At 39.1% G+C, this 20,462-nt stretch overlaps 2 protein-coding genes across 10 annotated transcripts in view; one reads left to right on the forward strand and one right to left on the reverse strand.

Annotated features, from left to right (window-relative positions):
• Positions 1-4,656: 4,656 nt before the first annotated feature.
• Positions 4,657-8,549, reverse strand: RAG2 (recombination activating 2). The gene is made up of 2 exons (XM_042906368.1): positions 8,446-8,549; positions 4,657-7,607 (listed from the first exon to the last, which is right to left on the reverse strand). Exon 2 carries the CDS (start codon positions 7,577-7,579, stop codon positions 5,996-5,998), a length of 1,584 nt encoding a protein of 527 aa, XP_042762302.1. The 5' UTR covers positions 7,580-7,607; positions 8,446-8,549; the 3' UTR covers positions 4,657-5,995.
• Positions 7,893-20,462, forward strand: part of LOC122200658 (intraflagellar transport associated protein) — a 65,668-nt gene continuing 53,098 nt past the window's right edge. The window contains exons 1-2 of one of the 9 annotated variants that reach the window (XM_042906371.1): positions 7,893-8,060; positions 11,642-11,714. The gene's annotated coding sequence lies outside the window, so the exon portion shown is untranslated. Of the gene's footprint in view, positions 8,061-8,119; positions 8,303-8,644; positions 8,705-11,641; positions 11,715-20,462 lie in introns of those variants that run through there. The other 8 variants (XM_042906372.1, XM_042906373.1, XR_006193885.1 and 5 more) reach the window with 8 other exon arrangements.

Raw genomic sequence — 20,462 nt, forward strand, 5'->3', positions numbered from 1 at the left:
GAGTATAGTAAGACAATGGAATTTAAATTGGGGGGTCAGAAAAAGCATCTAGGAAGAAGGAACCTTTAAGGAGAGATGGGTAGAATGGGTGATGTGGGGGCAAGTGTGGGGGGTTAGACCAAGAGCAGACTTCACCCATGGGAAGATTCTGAGGTGGAGAGCAGTTGGTGGAGTCTAGGAACAGAAGAAAAGTCCCTCTGACAGGAGCAGATAGAGTGAATGCGAGGAAGGGGTTGTGTGTATTTGGAGAATCAGGCAGAAGTCTTATTATGCAGGACGTGGCAGGTGGGGTAAAGACTTGACTACTACCCCGGTGGAAATGGAAACCTTTGAAGAGTTTTAGGCGGGCAATGGATGCCATCCAAGCCATGCCAGGAGTGGGGCATGACTGAAATGTTTTCAGAAGGTATACATGGGAGGGGATTCGTCCAAGATTAAGAAGGGTCACGCATAAATATTTCAATGACGGAGTAGCGATTTCAAACATTTTTTTATGTCAATTATACATGACCTGCTGATTCATGTGTCTCACTACCTCACACAACTGTGTCTAACCCTAGGCAGGAGGATGTGAGGGAGGTTCTGCAGCAGCAACATCTTCTCATGAATTTAGCATTTCTTTCCATGACAGTTTTCCTTCTCTCTTGTGGAAAGTTCCTTTTCTCCTTGGCTTCTCTATGATTGTTTTTCCTCTCTTCATGGTGACAATGTATCTCTGCCTTCACAAAATACACACTGAGTTACTTGTAGGCCAAGTATGTGCATTTAAGTTTATTGATTTATTTATTTGAGACAGAGAGAGAGAGAGAGAGAGAGAGAGAGAGCACGAGGAGGGGAAAGGCAGAGAGAGAGGGAGAGAGAGAATCCTAAGCAGGCTCCACGCTGTCAGTACAGAGCACTATGTGGGGCTTGAACCCATGAACCGTGAGATCATGACTGGAGTCGAAGTCAGACACTTAACCGACTGAGCCACCCCGATGGCCCCAAAGTTTGAAGCTTCTAATCAAGGCTTGCTCTCTCGGGTGACCAGCCCCCATGCTGAAGTCATACAGGGCTGTCTCAATAGAACAAAAGACTCTCCTAGCACCCTTATCACTCAAGAAATGCCAGGAGTTTTAGGAGCTCTATGCCAGAACCAGGGACAAAGACCAAATATCTTCCTCTGACACCACATTCATAGTTTTTAATGGTTAAAAATTGATGATTTGGTCATCTTTAATATGTACACCCACACCCCTCCTCTTTTGGTTATCACCATACATTTTGGATGGCACTTCGAGCAGTCTTTTCCACATTTTAGAGTTGTCTTGGACACAACATCTCTTCAGCTAAGGTCAATATAACAAAGGAGACTTAGAGATATTTTAGTCCAATTTTTAAATTTTACCACTATATTCCAGGTTAAAAAAAAGAAAACTGTTATTGCAAGGATAGCTTGCACTATACAATTTCAAATTTGTCACCAACTGCTTCCAGTATACGATTTCACTTTCTGTAACTCTCCTGTCCTGCCCCTTGCCCCGTTCTACAGTAGGACAATAAGTTCCCTAAAGACGGGGCTCTTCTTTTGTTCTTTTTCAGGTCCCATAATATTTATTGTGGATCTTGGATTTTATTTTCTTTTTTGTTTTTTAATTTGAGAGAGAAAGTGCATTTGAGTGGGGAGAGGGGAAGAGAGAGAGAGATAGAGATAGAGAGTGAGATGGGGTGCCTGGGTGGCTCAGTCGGTTAAGCGTCCGACTTCGGCTCAGGTCACGATCTCACTGTCCATGAGTTTGAGCCCCGTGTCGGGCTCTGTGCTTACTGCTCAGAACCTGGAGCCTGTTTCAGATTCTGTGTCTCCCTCTCTCTCTGACCCTCCCCCGTTCATGCTCTGTCTCTCCCTGTCTCAAAAATAAATAAAATGTTAAAAAAAATTTTTTTTAAAAAGAGAGAGAGATAGAGATAGAGAGCAAGAGAGAGAGAGAGAGAGAAAGAGAAAATCCCAAGCTGGTTCCACACCGAGCATGGAGCCTGATGCATGGCTTGATCCCACAACCCTGGGACCATGACCTGAGCCAAAATCAAAAGTCAGACATTTAACCAACCGAGTCACCCAGGGACGGCCAAGGATGTTGGATTTTCAATAAACACTTACTGATGGGTCCCCTGAAATAGTCTATTAATAAGGGAATTAAGCCAGAGATTCAAGGGATCTTTATCCTTAAGCTATACATACTCACAAGCCTTTTTTTCCCCATGTTTATTTATTTTTGAGTAAGAGAGCATGCGTGGGGGAGGGGCAGAGAGAGAGGGACAGAGGATCCAAAGCCACCTCTGCACTGACAGCAGCAAGCTTCATCTAGGGCTCGAACTCACGAACTGTGAGATCATGACTTGAGCCCAAGTCAGACACTCAAGCAACTGAGCCACCGAGGAGCCCTATATCCACCAGTCTTTTTAAAGGGGTGTTATTGATAACTTTTCTTTCCTATTCTAAAAATAATAATTTAAATGAATATACATTTACTGGATTGATATCTAGAGACAGAATGAGGTATTGGTTCTCTTAGTAATAAACGTGCTGTATTAGATGTTTCTTGACAGAACTATGTTTGGGAAAATGTAATATCATTTATGGCAAATTCCAAGTCAAAAGGCAATGTTCTATGGTAGAGTAGAATTTGGTGGTGTATAAATCATTTGAAATTCTTGTGACTGTGGGTTAGAATGGCTGCCTATTCAAGCTAAGTTTACCAAGAAATGCCCAAGAATGGTACAGAAATAGACAAGTCCTAGGTGGTCTCACAGAGAGAACTGTGACCATGCTGAGAGAAGAAGGGCAGAATGATCTCCTCCATCATATGAGCCCAGTAGGGACCCAGGAAGCAGCTGAGAGAAAGCTAGATATAATGATGTCTGGTGGTTAAGGCTGAGATACAACTCAGGAGTCATCATGAAGCTGATAACCTTGGCCCTGTGGGGGTGTGGGTATTGTAGCAGAAGCCAGTGAGAAGGGATGACGACCCTTAAGGACCAAATGCTTCAACCCTACTCATTCCCACTTCTGGAAACCCAGTATTATGTTTCTCCCTGGAACCTGGATAAAAAGCTGGGTAAAGAGGGTAGACCTTAAATTTATTGAAATTAAATTTCCAACACACAGTAAAGGTGATGCATAATACAATGTGAGTTATAGAAAAATACAGATGGTTTTGTCTCTTGTACTGCTGAGTATATAAGCAGAGATTTGTAAGTGCTATGGCCATCAAGGAGGTAATGGGGTTCAGAACAGCCTTTCTGAGGGAGAAGGTATCTGAACTGAGATGTAGAGTGGATAGGAATGGGCCAGATAGCCTAGGATATTAGCAGGAGTTATAAAGCACCAGAGGAAAGGCATGCCCAGCAGAAGGGATGGGTTGCTCAAAAGCTTAGTTTAGTATTTTTGGAGAATGAATACAAAATGCGAAGAGTAGTGAAACAGGAGGGGGAGGGGACAGGGCAAACGGTATGAATGCAGTTGTATATGACTTTATTTTACCGATGAAAACCTCAGGGAGCCGGCCCCTTGCTTTAGGGTCACGCCATTCCATACTCCCTTTGTTTACTATATTTTAACCAGACTGACCTTTCAGTTCCTCAAACGTGATAAGCTTCATCTCACTCCAGGGACTTCAGACTAACTATTCCTTTTCCTTATGCTTCCTCTCTTTCTAAGACATTCAGCCCCTTAAAATGGTCACCTTGGAAAGCCAAATACTTATTTATTGATATTATTCTATGTAAGCAGTTTCCAGACTTATCTTTAGGACATATTTATGAGCCATATCAGAAAGACCATTTGTACTCAGACTTTCTTTTTTCTTTTTCTTTTTAACCTAAAGTGGTAATACTGAGAGTTATACCCTACTAGGGCTTTGGATGACATTTGTCTGTTTTCAGAGATGTTTCCTACTCCATCTCTAATGGTGGAAGAAGGACAGTTGTTAAGTGTCTTCAAAGGAATGAACCATAGGACCCGAAGGTGACTGAAGTGTGAGTTCTATAAATGTTTTAAGCAAAGGCAGTATATCATTAGAATAAGTGAATCCTTTTCTAATGTGGTCCATTTGAATGTTTGCATGTGCTTATCAGAACAGAAACTTCATCATCTTTAATGTCAGCTGCTGAATTCACTTAGGACTTAAAAAGACCTAATTCTACTAAAAAATATGGTAGTAAAACCAAAGTACTTGCTTTCGTGACACATACTCATATAACACACACACACACACACACACACACACACACACACACTCTAAAAGTAGCTATGCTGGTGGCATCTGAGTTTAACTATAGAACCCAGTGAGTTCAGAATTAAATCACTTAGATTATCATTGACTACAAAATAAATATGGTAATAATTCTTCAGCTACTCAGTCACTATACCTCTTGAAGAAATAACTCTTTTGAACTCTGTAAAGGATATTTCAGTTCTAACTTATGACACTTCCTATGAACAACAGAAAAAAGAAATCAAAGTAGAGTGATCCTGAGAAAATTAAATAGTATAATTTTGTCCTTAATTGGGTAACTATGCATATTAATAATGAGAAATCGATATAAACAAGACATTTTAATGCTTTATTGGGTTTACATAGATGACAAAAACAACAAAAAATCAAAGCAAAGGTATAGCAAATGGTTCAAAAGGAGTATTCATTAAGCAACATTACTGAAACAAACAACAGGACTTAATTCATCCAAGTTAGTTTTAGTAGCTAAGACATGGAACTGGTAGCAGACGAACTTGTATTCCAGGGATTTATCTCCTGTATGGTCATGTGCCCCCTAAATCTGGCAATAGAACTTCACACACTGTGGACTTTCAATGAATACTGATGAATAGGAAGCTGTGGCTTAAGCTCCTAGGATAAAGTAAGATGCTTTTCTAGAAAAATACTCCAAAAGGAGAGACATTTATTTATAAGGTCATCTAATTATCAGTTGATGTCTTAAAGCCTCAAAGTGAACAGTCTTTTTTAACTCTCTTTCTAGAAAGTATCTAATTGAACCATAGCAAGTTCATTGATTTTGCAATTTTCATTGGCATCCAACACCACATGTCAACTAGACACATACACACACAAATTTATTTTTCCCCACTTAAAATCTTATACCTATTAACTTTAGAACATTCTTTAACTTCTTTTATTGGGGGGAAATAATACTATTGTTCTTTATGAGATTTTAACTGGTGGTCTTTTCTTAGCATGCTCTGACTTATTCCCTTTTCCCAGACTGCTAAGTAGCAGTGGACTTCAGTTTTCATTAAATCTCTCAAAGAATTGGTTCAAGCAATTGGCCTTGGTCCATCATCTGTGCACCAGACAGGGCAGAGAGGGGGAATCCTCTGAATAAAGTCATGCAGGTAACTTGATAAAATATAACAAACTTGATGTAGAGTCCTTTTCTCCTCCTTCATGTCAATGGAGACTATGTTACAGCTTAAATAAGCTTTATGGAACTTTTTCTGTTCATAGATATAATCAAGAGACCAGTTTAGAGTTAGAGACATATAAAGAGTACTAGCATGGGATACAGGTGATCTTGGTTTTAATTTTTGGCCAACCATCAAATTGTTATATTGTGCAAAAAAATTCATTTAAGTCCTTTGGGTGTTAGTTTCTTTACTGGCTTAATTTTGTCTTAACTACTCTATAGCTTATTTGTTATGAAAAATTATATGAAGGATATAAACATATCTTGATTATTACTACCGCCTCTGTATTGAAGATTGCTTGAATGAAAAAATTCAGGTCAGAAATTCTCATTTAAGATACCTTTGACTAAAATTTTTTCAAGCATTTAGCATTGTATTATGAGCACTTTCCCCTGGCACTTGATTCATAAGACTAAAAGAAAACACGGGCATTTTCAATAAACAAAAATAGAAATATAATTTTCATCATTGTTATGATTCTTTAAAACAGGTTTAAAAATTTGATGCACTTGAATTTGGAAGACATTTGTGAAACTAATCAAACAGCCTTCTAAGAAAAGATTTCTTGGCAGGAGTAAAAATTTTCCCAGAACCTTTTTTGTGGAGGGATTTCAGTGGAGGCTTTTTTAAGGGTAGGTCTCTTTTGGGGGTTTGTAGTGCTCTTGCTATCTTCACATGCTCATTGCAGTAATACTTGTTGCTTCCTTCTGATAGATGGATGAGTGTGCGTTCTGCCAGATCCATGCATTGGGCATGGACCCAGTGCCCATCTCCATGAGAGCAATAGATCATGGCAGGTTTATTGAGCTCAGTTGAATAAAATGGTACCCAAGTGTTGATATCCACATCACAAGTAGCACAGCATGTAATCCAGTAGCCTGTCTCAGACTCATCTTCTTCATCGTCTTCGTTATAGGTGTCAAATTCATCATCGCCATCAAAACTATTTGCTTCTGCACTGAAACAAAATTCTTCTGAGTCTTCAAAGGGAGTGGAGTCCCCTGGGTCTTCTGTTGATGTCTGACTATTTGTGAGTGTTTTCTGATCTTCATTCACATCATCTTCAGCACATTTCAACATATAAAAATAGAATGCCTCTGAAGAAGCCTGTTTATTGTCTCCTGGTATGCCAAGGAAAACATTTCCATTTCCCATGTTGCTCCCAAACCAGATCTTGCTGTGCTTAATATCTGGGGTCCAATCTGGGGTCTCCATCTCACGAATTTCTATCTTGTTGTCCACAAAAGAGACAATGTTGCAGACCATTCTCTTTTGATTTTCAAGCTGATAGCCACCAACAATAACAAATTCATCACTGTTTGTTTGAGTCAGGATCGCACTGGAGACAGAGATTCCTCCTGGCAATACTGTGCAATTCACAGCTGGGCTACCCAGTGGGAGATCAACCTTTATGCTGTATAGGTTGGCAGGGCGGATGTTATTGGCAAGTGAGTGTCCTCCTAAAATATAAATGGTATCATTTCTGGCAATGGAGACATGAAAAGATAACCCATCCTGAAGTTCTGGCAGAATGTATGACGTAGAACACCCAAATTCAAAATCTACCAGGAAAACATGGGGCAGACAGTCAGCTACACTATTCCATTTTTCTGTGATTCTTTGGGCAGAAGGCATGTATGACCGTCCTCCAAAGAGAACACCTATACTTCTCCCTCGACTATACACCACATCAATGGAATGACCATATCTGGCTTCAGGAACATCTCCTACCAAGTCTTTCTCCGTGCAGCAAAAAGTAACTTTTTTGTTGTTCTTGCCAACAACAGACATGACATAAATCTTATCTGAAAGCTCATTATTTGGTGTTTTCCCTCCATGGATGATATATTGATGCTTTTCAGACTCTAAGCTGCCTCTGAAGATGCAAGTGGCTGGGTAACGAAGAGGAGGAAGGTAGCAGGAATCCTTAGAGAAAACTGCAGGCTTCAGTTTGAGATGGTTATGCTTTACATCAAAGTGGAAAACTCCAGTGGGGCAGGATCTCTTGGGCCAGCCTTTTTGACCAAAGAAGAAAACTTGCCCATCAAAATTCATCAGTGAGAAGCCTGGTTGTATTAGGGCTGTATTATTACTGACTGTTATCATCTGTAGTGACATATTTTCTGATAGTGGATGGATCTTTTATCTGAAAGAATTACACACACAAAATTACTGTATCTCTTCATATAAATCATTATGTTTGCATCACCTTACATGTAAAACGCTTATTTAAAAAAAGTTCTTCCACAAGCTTGTAGAGGGACTGAATTAGCAAAATCCAGGCAGCTAGGTAAGTAAAGAGCCACAGAACCTTCCTTTCTAATAGGATCCAAGCAGTTGGGACATGTTTTCGACATGGACCATCCTCCCTTAGATTTCTGGGAATTGTAGTCCTATCCCCCCCACCCTCTCCACAGATTCACCGCTTGTCGGCCGAAAGAACTACATTTCCCAGGAATCCGTTCTCTATGGGATGCGTGGTTGGAGACAGTTTCTGTTGCTCCAGGAGAAGCGACTCCTGGGATGCCCCTCTGAATAAAGACGCTCAAAGTGCGGAGTGACAAGAAGGGAGCCAAAGCGGAAAACTAGGGAACGGGAGGTGAGCGCAGCTGACGCAGACCCAACATCCGGGTTACGGGAAGGCTGCAGCACCAGGAGGGGCGTCAGGCCGACTGCTGCCAAGTGTTCCCGGTGCCTCTCCGGGGACTCTTAAACAAGTGACCCCGTAGGAAGCACAGTTGTTTCTGGCCCTAGTGGGGTTGCCTGGAAACCGCAGCTTAGAAGGAAGCCCCGGATGAGGCGTCCTAGCGGACTCCTGCCTGGATGCTTTCGAGGACTCGAGTCAGTTACACCCCTGAACGTCCTTAGGTTGCTGGGTCGGGGCGGGGGGGTGGTGTGGAGGACCTGAGGTCACAGAAGCTGTGACTGTTTTACGGAAGCCAAAGACCAGGCTCTGAATACCTGGAGCGCGGGGGAGAAATTACCTGATAATGATTTCGTAGTGGAAACACTAATTGGATTTCAACGAGTGTCTTGGCAAAAGCCCCTGGTTTTTCCTCAATCGCTCTTGCTCCTGCATTTAGGGTTCTTTCAGGGAAGCAGAGAAGGTTCCTAAATACCCCCCTGCCTCCATTCTCTCTTCCTCTTACCTCTAGGAAAATACAGTTAGTGGCCGTTATTTCAGATCGCTCTTTCCTGCACAAAACATTTGACATAAGCGTTTAGAAACACTGTCGTAAGCAGGTACTAAGCAAAGAGGTGCCAGAATTATTCAGGATTTAATATTAGTCATAATATTTTTTTAAAAAGCTATTTATTAGATGAACTCAGCTGGATACATTTTTATTTTATTATTATCACTTACCTTAGGGAGATGCCAGGAGCCTTAATGAGAAATATACTCTGTTTGCAGAGTGAGGTCCTAGGCACCAAAGGTTAAAGGAATCAAAAGGGTACAGATTCCCGACTGTTCAGAGTAAATTATTACTATGCTTCAAAAACAGGATGAAACAGTGTCTCTGAATATGGTTCTCAGTAGAGTATGGACTCTGAAGGCCGTTGGCTATAATCAAATCCTTTGTCTGTCACCTATTAACTATATGAACTTGGGCAAGTAATTTAACATCACTCTGTCTCAGTTTCCTCATCTGTAAAATGAGATAATTTACCTACCTCCTTGGTTGATGTAAATTATCATTAGTAAATTACTGCATGTAAATTATTTACAATAGGGCTTTGCACACTGTGTTAGTTATAATTATGCTTGAACTTATCAAAAGTAGCGTTGTTAGTACACAATTACCTACAAGTCATGGCAGATGATACTTAATGTTGGAGATGGTTAAAAGAAATTTAGGATCTGGGATCTGGTCAGTGGGTATAGATTGATGAATTTTTTAGACTAATAAGAATTGGATAAGCATACACAATGGAGGTGTGGGTGGTGAGTTCAATTTAAATAACAGGAAATCATTCAGTCATTCTTCTGTTACTCTTTCTCTAACCTCTCCTTAAAAATGCAGACTTTGGGGGTGCCTGGGTGACTCAGTTGGCTAAGTGTCCGACTTCTGGTCAGGTCATGATCTCACGGTTTGTGGGTTCGAGCCCTGCATTGGGCTCTGTGCTGACAGTTTGGGGCCTGGAGCCTGCTTTGGATTCTGTGTCTCCCTCTCTCTGCCCCTCCCTTGCTCATGCCCTGTCTCTCTCTATCTCTTAAACATAAATAAATGTTAAAACATTTAAAAAAAATGCAGACTTTGCAGCCTGAGTCCAAATCTTGGTCAAGTTTTTTTTTCTCTGTTCTTTCTTTTCTGTAAAATGGGAATAGTATTAGTATGTATTCATTGGGTTGTTTTGAAGGATAAATGGGATAACACGTGTAAATCACATAGTACAGTGCCTGGCACATAATAAACATTTGATAAATGTTGGTCGATACTATAGTTTTTATCTTGCCTGCAAAGATTCCTTGGCCCATTTAGAATCTATGTGTTCAGTGTAGTGAGATTTTGGTAAGGCTTTTTGTCTTGAAGCACTTCTGTAGATCAGATGTAATTAACCACTAAATGTGCTCTTCTATTTAGCTTTAGTTTACTTGGGAGATTCCTCAAGGTGTGATATTTTAAGAATCACATCTTGTGGGTTATGAAACCAAGTGAGGACATGGTGAATGAGAAGGGTTATTGTTAAAGTCATGAAAGCAAGCCTGCCTCTTCTTCATGATGGTTTGTAGGTTCAGCAACTTGCCCTGCTTATGAAATCACATGGGTGTCTTTTTTATTCATGGCCCATCCAAGTATGCATGAGAGAAGGCCTGGTGCAACTAAGAACATGCTCTCCATAGGGATTAAAAGGAAGTATCGTTCCCTCAATTCAGTAAATGAAAACTGTAAGTGACTCAGCGTGATACATGCTTGTCAGACAGTTGTCCGCTTCTGGGTAGGGAGAGCACTGAAGCCAAAGCCAGTTTGTTTTAAGTATCTCTGAAGACTGTTATTGGAATAAAAAGCAAGCTCTACAGGGGTCATGGAGTCCATATCCCAGGGGGTGAACATATACCAAGAACACTAGCTTTTAAACAGCAGACTTAAAAAAAAAAATTAATGTTTATTTATTTTTGAGAGAGACAGAGACAGAATGCGAGTGGGTTAGGGGCAGAGAGAGGGAGACACAGAAGTGGAAGCAGGCTCCAGGCTCCAAGCTGTCAGCACAGAGCCCAATGCGGGGCTTGGACCCACGAACCCTGAGATCATGACCTGAGCTGAAGTCGGATGCTCAACCGCTCAACCAACTGAGCCACCCAGGTGCCCCAACAGCAGGCTTTTTTAAAAATAAGGTCTCATTGTGGCCTTTTGGCTTCATTTTAAGGTTGTCTTAGGGAATTTGGCTTCTCATAAGTGAAAACATGACTACTACAGATGAAACAGATACATTTTCTTAGGCAAGACATAAGGAATACTACCCATTTTTTTTACAGCTTAGTTTGGTTCCCTAAAGATTTCTGACCTGTTCTCCTTTTGATGCCCTGCTCTTGATGCACCTCGTAATTTCAGGGCCCTAAAAAACAGGCGAGGTTTATTACTGTTAAGGTGAATTTCCTCCTCTTGTAATGCAGGTCAAGTATCTGTGTATTTAATGTTTAGATTACCCATTTAAAACCATGACCAGATGGCACACTTATTTAAAGAATAAACAGGAACACTGAAAGTATTTTCACATTAATTTGCCATATTTTTTTAGCTTTTGAAATTTGCTTTATTCACTTAAATATGCCCTCACTGGAGTGGACTATTGTATATTTTCCATAGTTTTAACATGACTATATTAGTCACATCTTGGTTTTTAAGAGTTTTTAAAAGGTAATACTAGAACTAAAATAATCTACTTTCTTTAAATAGTCTAGATAAAAAAGGAAGATTTGGAAAAAAAAAAAAGATACTGTTCTTCAACTGAAGGAAGTTTCAAAGTCCACGCATTAAAGATTCTTTTTAAAAGACAGAAATAGAGGACCAATAAATTTATACAATTTTCCCAACCCCATGCTAACATTCCTCAGCAGGGAGGTTTTCATTTATTCACTGTGAAGCTAGGGCACAGTTGAAAATCAAAAGAGGACTAATGGTGTGAGGTCTGGGTTTGTAGTTTCCTGTGTCTGAACTGACTCTTTTTTTCCTTCCAAAGAAAGGTACTGTACTCGGAGGCATTAAATCTTACTGATCAGTGTTGCCCGTGTTTTCTTGATTGCTCCAAAAGAGTAAGTAACCTCATGTAACCACATCATTTCGGGCATGAATTAACACTATCTTGCACAGCTAATTGGGTCTGAGATATACGTTGTTTGCTTTTTTTGCTGGCACTGAAGCCAGGATTAGGTCTTTTTGTTTTGTTTTTTTTTCCTGACACTTATGCCAGAGAAGCATTTATGTACTAAGATGAACACATGGGCTCTGATGCCACAGGAACTGAATCCTTGCAGCAGCCTGACAGCAGAAAGCCCCATAGTTTCCAAATTTTACAGCATCCCTTCCCCATCTGGACACCCAATGCATCTGTAACTCACCCGCTGCTAAAGTGGGGCATCGTCTTTCCCTTCAAGTTGACAAACGTAGGTGCCCATCTTTTAGCTTTGATAGAAATGAAGGTATCGGACCTACCTGAAGGCCAGAGAGGCTGCTCACCCCTCTCTGAATCTTTGCCGCTAAACCAGGTATTAAATGTCAGCACTTGGGGAAGATTCACTGACTGCCCACTCTGACTGTGGCAAGAGGAAGGCTCACAGTAAAGAGAATGTGTATATGTGCCTCCAGATGTTCCAGTGAACACTGATCTAACGGGAGTAACTGACTGTGACCTTTTTTTTTTTTTTTTCTTTTCTTTAGATGGTCGAGGGAGATATCCACCGGGGTACATGCTCAAGATTTAACTATTTCCTTACTGGCAAACAATGGAAACACAGTCAGCTTAAAGACCAAAACAAAACAAAACCTGGCTGAAACCTGACTTATATTTTTATTAAAAACATATTAGAAAAATATAGAAGAAAATGAATATAATTGCTATGATTTAAATAACACTATTAAGAATCAAATGATAAATTATTTCCTAAAGCAGAGACCACTGATACCAATGTCAGTTATTTTGATCTTGAATTGCTCTTCAACAGTCTCATTTTCTTTAATGCAAAGCTCAGAAGTCATTCTAATTATTGGAGGCCTACTGCCAACTTCATATCATATATCAGGAGCTGCTGTGTAATATTACCCAGCAGAATGATTAAGCAAATGGGCTTTGGAGTCAAACTGACCTGGTTTTCTTTACCAGCTCTGCCATTTTCCACTGGAGTCATCCTAATCTTTAAGCCTCTGATTGTCTCTGTAGTGGGAATAATAGAAATAGTCACCCCAAAAGATTGTTGCAAAAAGATTAAATAAGATAATGTCTTTATTTTTTTTAATTACAATTTTTAAAAAATGTTTATTATTTTGAGAGAGAGAGAGAGAGACAGACAGACAGACAGACAGACAGAGAGCCAGCAGGGGAGGGGTAGAGAGATACAGAACTCGAAGCAGGTCCCAGGCTCTGAGCTGTCAGCACAGAGCCTGATGGGGAGCTCAAACTTGCAGACCGCGAGATCGTGACCTCAGCTAAAGTCGGATACTTAGCCGACTGAGCCACCCAGGTGCCCCTCAGTATCTTTAAAGTGCTCAGTGCCCAGTAGCAACAAATGAGCGTTCCTATAGCTGCACATCCTCACCAGCATTTGGTGTTGTCAGTGTTCTGGATTCTGGTCATTCTTTTTTTTTTTTTTTCAACGTTTTTTTTTTTTTTTAATTTATTTTTGGGACAGAGAGAGACAGAGCATGAACGGGGGAGGGGCAGAGAGAGAGGGAGACACAGAATCGGAAACAGGCTCCAGGCTCCAAGCCATCAGCCCAGAGCCTGACGCGGGGCTCGAACTCACGGACCGCGAGATCGTGACCTGGCTGAAGTCGGAGGCTTAACCGACTGCGCCACCCAGGCGCCCCTGGATTCTGGTCATTCTAATAGCTGTGTAGTAGGATTTCATTGTTGTTTTAGTTTGTATTTCCCAGATCACATATGATGTGGAACATCTCTTCAGGTTTTTTGTTTGTTTGTTTTTGTCATCTGTATGTCTTTGTCAGGTATCTCTGAGTTTTTGTTTTGTTTTGTTTTGTTTTGTTTTTTTGCCAGGTTGTTTGTTTTCTTATTGTTGACTTTAAGAGTTCTTTGTATATTTTGGATAACAGTCCTTTGTCAGATGTGTTTCTGGCAAATATCTTCTGCCAGTCTGTGGCTTTTCTTTCTATTCTCTTGTCAGTGTCTTTAGCAGAGCAGAAGTTTTTAACTTTAATAAGTTATTATCAATTATTTCTTTCATAGATTGTACCTTTGGTATTATATCTAAAAAGTGGTTGCCAGACCCATGAGCTGTGAACTTTATGGTTTTGCATTTTTTTTGTTTAGGTCTGTGATCCATTTGAGTTAATTCTTGTGAAGGGTGTAAGGTCTGTGGCTAGATTAATTTTTCACATGTGGAGATGCAGTTCTAGAATCTTTGTTGAAAAGACTGTGTGTATGTCTATTCTATTGCCTTTGTTTCTTTGTTAAAGATCAGTTGATTGTGTTTATGTGAGTCTATTTCAGTGCTCTCGGCTCTGTTCGATTGATCTGTTTGTCTATTTAACTAATACCACACTGTCTTGATTACTATAGCTGACTTAATTTTAAAGCAACTCATTAAAAACAGTTCCATCAGGAGAAATATATACCACTCATTAGCTTATTGCCTAATCATAAAATTTTTTATTTGTGCTCTATTACAATGTTTATCCAAATGTATATACATTTTACCTGATTATAATAAATAAGAATGCATTTAAATTTTATTTTCTCTTTTTAATGTAACATTATTTCGTATACACTATGAAATGTATATTTTATTTCCACCTTTATGATTTTTAATAACTTTCTAAAATTCCATTCAGTAAATGTAAGATAATTTTTCTGACTAACCACCATTGTTGGTTATTTAATCAGTTTCCGTGTGGCTTAGATGATAGAATGCATGATCAGAAGTAGACAGATCTGGATTTGAGTCTCAGTTTTGCCACTTACTAGCTAAATTCTCCTTTTGAGCTTCAGTTTCCTTATCTCTAAAACAGGAATGATCCCTGCTTTGTTGTAAGAATTAATGGATACAAAGTGTCTGATATAAAAGAGTGTACTAGTAAATCTTGTCTGATGATGATGATGATGCTATAAATATATTTGTACAAGTGACTGAGTTTTTGCAAAATTTTAGTATATATATGTTCAGGGTTGATTTTTTAAAAAACTAATGAGTAGCTCAGTTGTTTGGCTGATTTTCATCATTTGAAGTGTTGGTCCATCCTTTAAAAAGGCATCATCATCTCTTCTAGTTACTTCCATGATGATTTTTTTCTTTGTCTGCAAAAGAGTATTGGATTATTTCCCTAATCTGTCTATGGTGTTATATGATGATTATAGTACTTGAAATTCCAGCATCAATGACAGCTCTCATAAAGTTGATGTATTGGGTATCTCCACAGTAAATACAAAATAAGAAATGCAACATAGTAACCATGGGTAGGTTTAGGCAAATATTTTAGCCTTTCTGTGTTACTAACATCAGAAAACAGGCAGTTTGTTGCTGAATGGGTTAGTTGTTTTCTGAAGCAGCTGGAATTAGCAACACATTTGGAAATGGATTTTAAAACCTTTAGCCTTTGCCACACCATTAGGAGAGCATTAGATTTGCAGTGATCTCAGTCAAGATCCCAATCTACTGAAATGCTCAGCATAGAAACTAAATGTGAAATAGTAAACTGTATTTATTGTGCATCCACTATGTATAGGGGCATGTGGAGAATTAGAAAAATTATCACAGACACAAATCTTGTCTTTAAGAGACATACATAGTAATGGGACAAAGCAACTTTACATCCTTCCTTACACTTACCCTTAGAAGGTCTTAAAAGTTCACCAGGAAATTGTAATTATAGGTTACTCAGCCCATTCTTAAACCCCTTTGGCACAATCTAATTCAAACTTCTGCTGAGGGGCACCTGCGTGGCTCAGTTGGTTAAGCATCTGATTTTGGCTCAGGTCATGATCTCCCGGTTTGTGGGTTCGAGCCCTGCATCAGGTTCTGTGCTGACAGCTCAGAGCCTATAAAGCCTGCTTCAGATTCTGTGTCTCCCTCTCTCTCTGCCCCTCCCTCACTCAACTCTCTGTCTCAAAAATAAACATTTTTTTAAAATTTAAAACAAAACTACTGAAATATATTAATTTCTCCTACCTTAATCCAAAACACAGTGGATAATTAAAGAATGAGAGTCAGTGCAATTACAGAATAAAATAATTTTTCTTTCACAGTGGGGAGATAAAAGTAAGAGGATATACTGACATAGTAATTGAACAATTAGGAAGCATAATTGGAGAAAAATAGAATGCCAGAGATGGGGGACAGCTTCAAGTCCAGTGCCTTTATTTTCACATTCAAACTACTTTAAGGTCAGAGAAGTTAAATAACAGAACAAGGGTAGCAGAGCTGCAGGGGTGTGTATCCATGGTGGGTTGAGGGGACGCAGGGGAGGGACACTCTTCTGTGAACTCATGATTGGTTTTCAAGAAGTACAGAGTGCCTCTCAAGCATTTCCATCCCCATTTTGCAAATGGAGAAAAAATTACATTGCTGCTCAACGAATTAATAAGTTTGAGTCAAGGACAACTTTTCATAGCATTCGGATAGGAATAGATAATTTTTACTTTTTAAATAAGTGGCTGATGCTTAAGGAAATAATATAAACAGCCTAGGAAAAGGAGATATTTGACTTGTTGAGTGAATCCCGTAATGGGAGCCACAATGGAAACTGGCAGAGAGGAGAAAAGAGGCAGGAAAAGGAAGTCTATGGAAGGAAGCAAACTACAGTTAGTATGATGGATTGTCAAAAGAAGGACATGACAAGTGACCTGTCACTTTTTATTTAGGACAATTAATTAAATATGGCCACCTGACTGCAATGACTGGTATTTTCCTCTTCATTGTTCTGTGATTTAAGGTGGACTCTGCTGTAAAATAAAATGGAGAAAAATTGCAGAGGTGATTTACAATGTTGTAGTAAAAAAAAATTCACTTCAAAATTTTATTTTTAGAGAAGGAGGGATTTTGTGTTTCTTAGTTACTGTCTTTGGATATAGAAACCACATTTGTGTATGTGTGTTACATTGTGTACATTGAGGCAAAATTGCAATTAAAATGCTGAGATTAATTGGAAGCTGGGGAATTACTGTACTCCCTGTTAAAGCTCATTTATTATTCCACAGTCATAGTCATAGGAGTTTAGAATAAAAAATAGTTGAGAAATGCATCTTTAAAATCTTATTTCTTTCAAGAAATGTCAAATGAAAAGGTCGATTTTATTTGCAAGATCTGGCATTTTGAAGCACTTAGAAATGAATTTCTGCAAGCAGAGTTGGTTTAGTTGGGTTTGTCTACACCTGCTTCTAACTGGCTGTGTGGATTTTGCTTTAAAGCAGGATTTCTGGTATTGTAACAGTACTGTGCACTGTGCAGGTGGCTTACAGACTCAGGACGCTGGAGAGAAGGGGATAGCTTTAATTAAGAGTGGATACCTTTGTGCTGCAATTACTATGCAATACAGGTAACATAGGCATTAATGGGGCATTGCATCCCCTGTGAAGGTGGGATTACAACTGAGCTAAAAAAAATTCTCTTATGATTGAAATATTATTGCATGGTTATAGAGCTATAAAGTTGACTCAGAAACTCTACTGCCTCTACTGGATTCACAGCTTTATCAGGCACCTTGAAAAAATGTTCGATGAAAGACTCGTCACCATTCATAACGCACTGATGTAGTTGATCACATTTCTGAAGATAGGAGATCAGTTTTGAAAGTGGTTGAAGGACATGTGTGGCACATTTTTCTTGATAAATGGACTAGCCTAGAGTTAATGTGCTTGTTGGAGTTTTACTAGGGGGTGAAGATAGGGTATTTACTTGTGATTACCCATAATGAAATTTTTCAACAAAGCAAATAATCAAAAGTGGTAGTGAAAAAGTAGTCTTTCTGATTTCCCAAACAGTGGATTTTCTGAAATTTGTCTTATGGGTATATCCTTCAGATTCCATATCCACTGGTAATCTGCTTTTTAAAAAAATTATAGGAAACGAGTGGGGGGAGGAAGTTTGAATGCTTAACTGTGTGCATTTTTCTTTGCTTAATGGAATTAATAACTGTGTAATTGAAAACAATCTAATACTCAGTTGACCTGCCTCAGTGAGTCAATGCAGACATTTCTGGATTGACTGAAACAGCTTGAAGGAAGAGTATATTTTGGGGACATAAAATTGATTTTATACAATCTGCTGATGAACAGTAAGGCTTAATGAATGATAGCCTCAAGAAACCTCATTACAGTAGCTTGGATGGATGAGCAGGAAAGGGAAGCAAATTTTTCAACAGGAAAGTTTCTGCTTCAACATGTAATTTTATAGATTAGTGTTATTCCCATTCCCCCAGAGCTTTCTGCAGGGGAAAAACAATCAACATGCATAATTTTATTTTCTTAAATCTTTTCTTTTACCTTACTTGCCTTAGCCTTCTTCTCTTGCTCCCCTTTTCCCCTTTTCAACTTTTAACTTTGAAATAATCACAGATCACAGAACGGATTCATGTGAGGTTCCAAAAAAAATGTATAGGGAGGGAGATTTTGTGCACTCTTGTTGCAGCCTTTTGCAATGTTAACATCTTGTGTATCTGTGTACATTATAAAAGTCAGGAAATTGATATTGGTACAATCCATAGAACATATCCCGGTTTTACCAGTTACATATGCACAATTTGTGTGTGTAGTTCAGCTGTCTGACATGTGTAGCCACATGTCAAGATACGACAGTCAAGATACCCAGCTCTATCACCACTGCCAGACTAATGTTACCCCACTTATATCCACAACACAAAATTGGTGTTCTCACAATTTTTCTGATGATTTGTCTCACCCATTCTGATGAGTGTGTAGGGGTATCTCATTGTGGCTTTAATTTACATTCCTTTAATGGCTAATGATATTAACATCTTTTCATTAGATTATTTACAATTTATATATCCTCTTTGGTGAAATGTCTGTGCATGTCTTTAGTTTTTTTTTTTAACTGGACTTTTCTTTAATGTTGGGTTTTGAGAGTTCTTTATATGTTCCGTGTGCTAGTCCTGTGTTGGATGTGTAATTTATAAATGTTTTCTCCCAGCCTGTGATTCTTTTTTATCTTCTTAACAGGATCTTTCCCAGAGCAAAGTTTTGAATTTTGATGAGGTTTAACTTATCACGTTTTCTTCTTTTTTTATTTCAAGTTTATATTTAAATTCTATTTTTTTTAATTTTTAATTATTTATTTATTTATTTATTTTGAGACAGAGAGAGACAGCGTTAGCCGGGGAGGGGCAGAGAGATAGGGAGACACAGAATCAGAAGCAGGCTCCAGGCTCTGAGCTGTCAGCACAGAGCCCGATGCGGGGCTCGAACTCACAAACCGTGAGATCATGACTTGAGCCGAGGTCGGACACTCAACCGACTGAGCCACCCAGGCACCCTGTTAAATTCTACTTAACATATATTGTAAAATTGGTTTCAGGTGTAGAATTTAGTGATTCATCACTTATATATAACACCCAGTGCTCAGCACAAGTGACCTCCTTAATACCCATTACCCATTTAGCCCATCCCCCACCCACCTTTCTCCATCAACCTTGAGTTTGTTCTCTACACTTTAAAGTCTCTTATGGTTTGCTTCTCTCTTTTTTTCCCTCCTTCCCCTATGTTCACCTGTACACACACACACACACACACACACACACACACACACACATTTACACCACATCTTTATTTGTTCCTTAGTCAATGGACATTTGGGCCCTTTCCATAATTTGACTATTGTTGATACTGCTGCTGTAAACGTTGGGGTGCATGTGCCCCTTTGGATCTGTATTTTTGTCTCCTTTGGGTAAATACCTAGTAGTGCAGTTGCTGGGTTATAGGGTATATCACTTTTTCTTCTTAGAGACATGCTTTTGGTGTCAGTTCTAAGAACTCTTTGCCTAGTCCTATGTCCTAAAGATTGTCTATATATTTTTTTCCTGCTTCTTTTATAAAATCCACTGTTTTGTCTTGATATGTTTTCATTGTTCTTACTATTACAGCCTTCATTAAAAAATACTTTCACTCCATTCCATATTGCTCTAATTTAAAAATAATCACCAAAAAAATACAAAAAATAAAAACAATCACCATACATATGGATCATCAGAGTCATTCTTGTTACAAAAATGGAGTCCTGTATAGAGTGCATAGATTATAATCCTCTTTAGGAAAGGAACTAGATCTGTTTCTCTTAAGGCATCTCTTGTATCTGTGTTCATGATGAGCATGTACTTAGCTCGCATGTTTTATTAGATGCAGCTTTTAGTATGGGTGTCTCTTTTTTCTCTTTTCCTCACGGTGAGATTTTGTCAAGGAAAAAATAAGCTGCGAAATTCCTATTAATAAGACCATCGCATGGATGACAATACAACTTCTCTCTTCTGAAGCTCTGTAGTCGGCAGTAATCCCCAAGCTTTTTCACCTCCCTCCAAGTGCTGCCCTTAAAGCTCAATGCAGAAGTGTGCCTAGGGAAGTCTTTATATAGACATGTAGATGCTTATGCCATCAACATTTTGGTGATAATGAAGAATTCCGTGCCTTTAAGTGTTAGGAAAGTCTCGTTGGGAGAAGCTTATAACTTGAAGTGCAGTGTATTCTTTGATGCTAGAATTGTATGTTTTTATCTCATTCTGATAAAACGCAGCAGAGGAGTTACTGTGCACACACGTATACACATATGCTTTGCCTTGCTTTGCCTCAAGGTTTTTGTATGTTGTTGAGGTACAGGATGTAGTTG

Source organism: Panthera leo, chromosome D1, assembly GCF_018350215.1.
Source record: "Panthera leo isolate Ple1 chromosome D1, P.leo_Ple1_pat1.1, whole genome shotgun sequence".
Taxonomy (NCBI): domain Eukaryota; kingdom Metazoa; phylum Chordata; class Mammalia; order Carnivora; family Felidae; genus Panthera; species Panthera leo.

Coding starts and splice junctions, on each gene's coding strand:
- RAG2 (XM_042906368.1), bottom strand. CDS start 7,579: ATGTCACTACAGATGATAACAGTCAGTAATAATACAGCCCTAATACAA.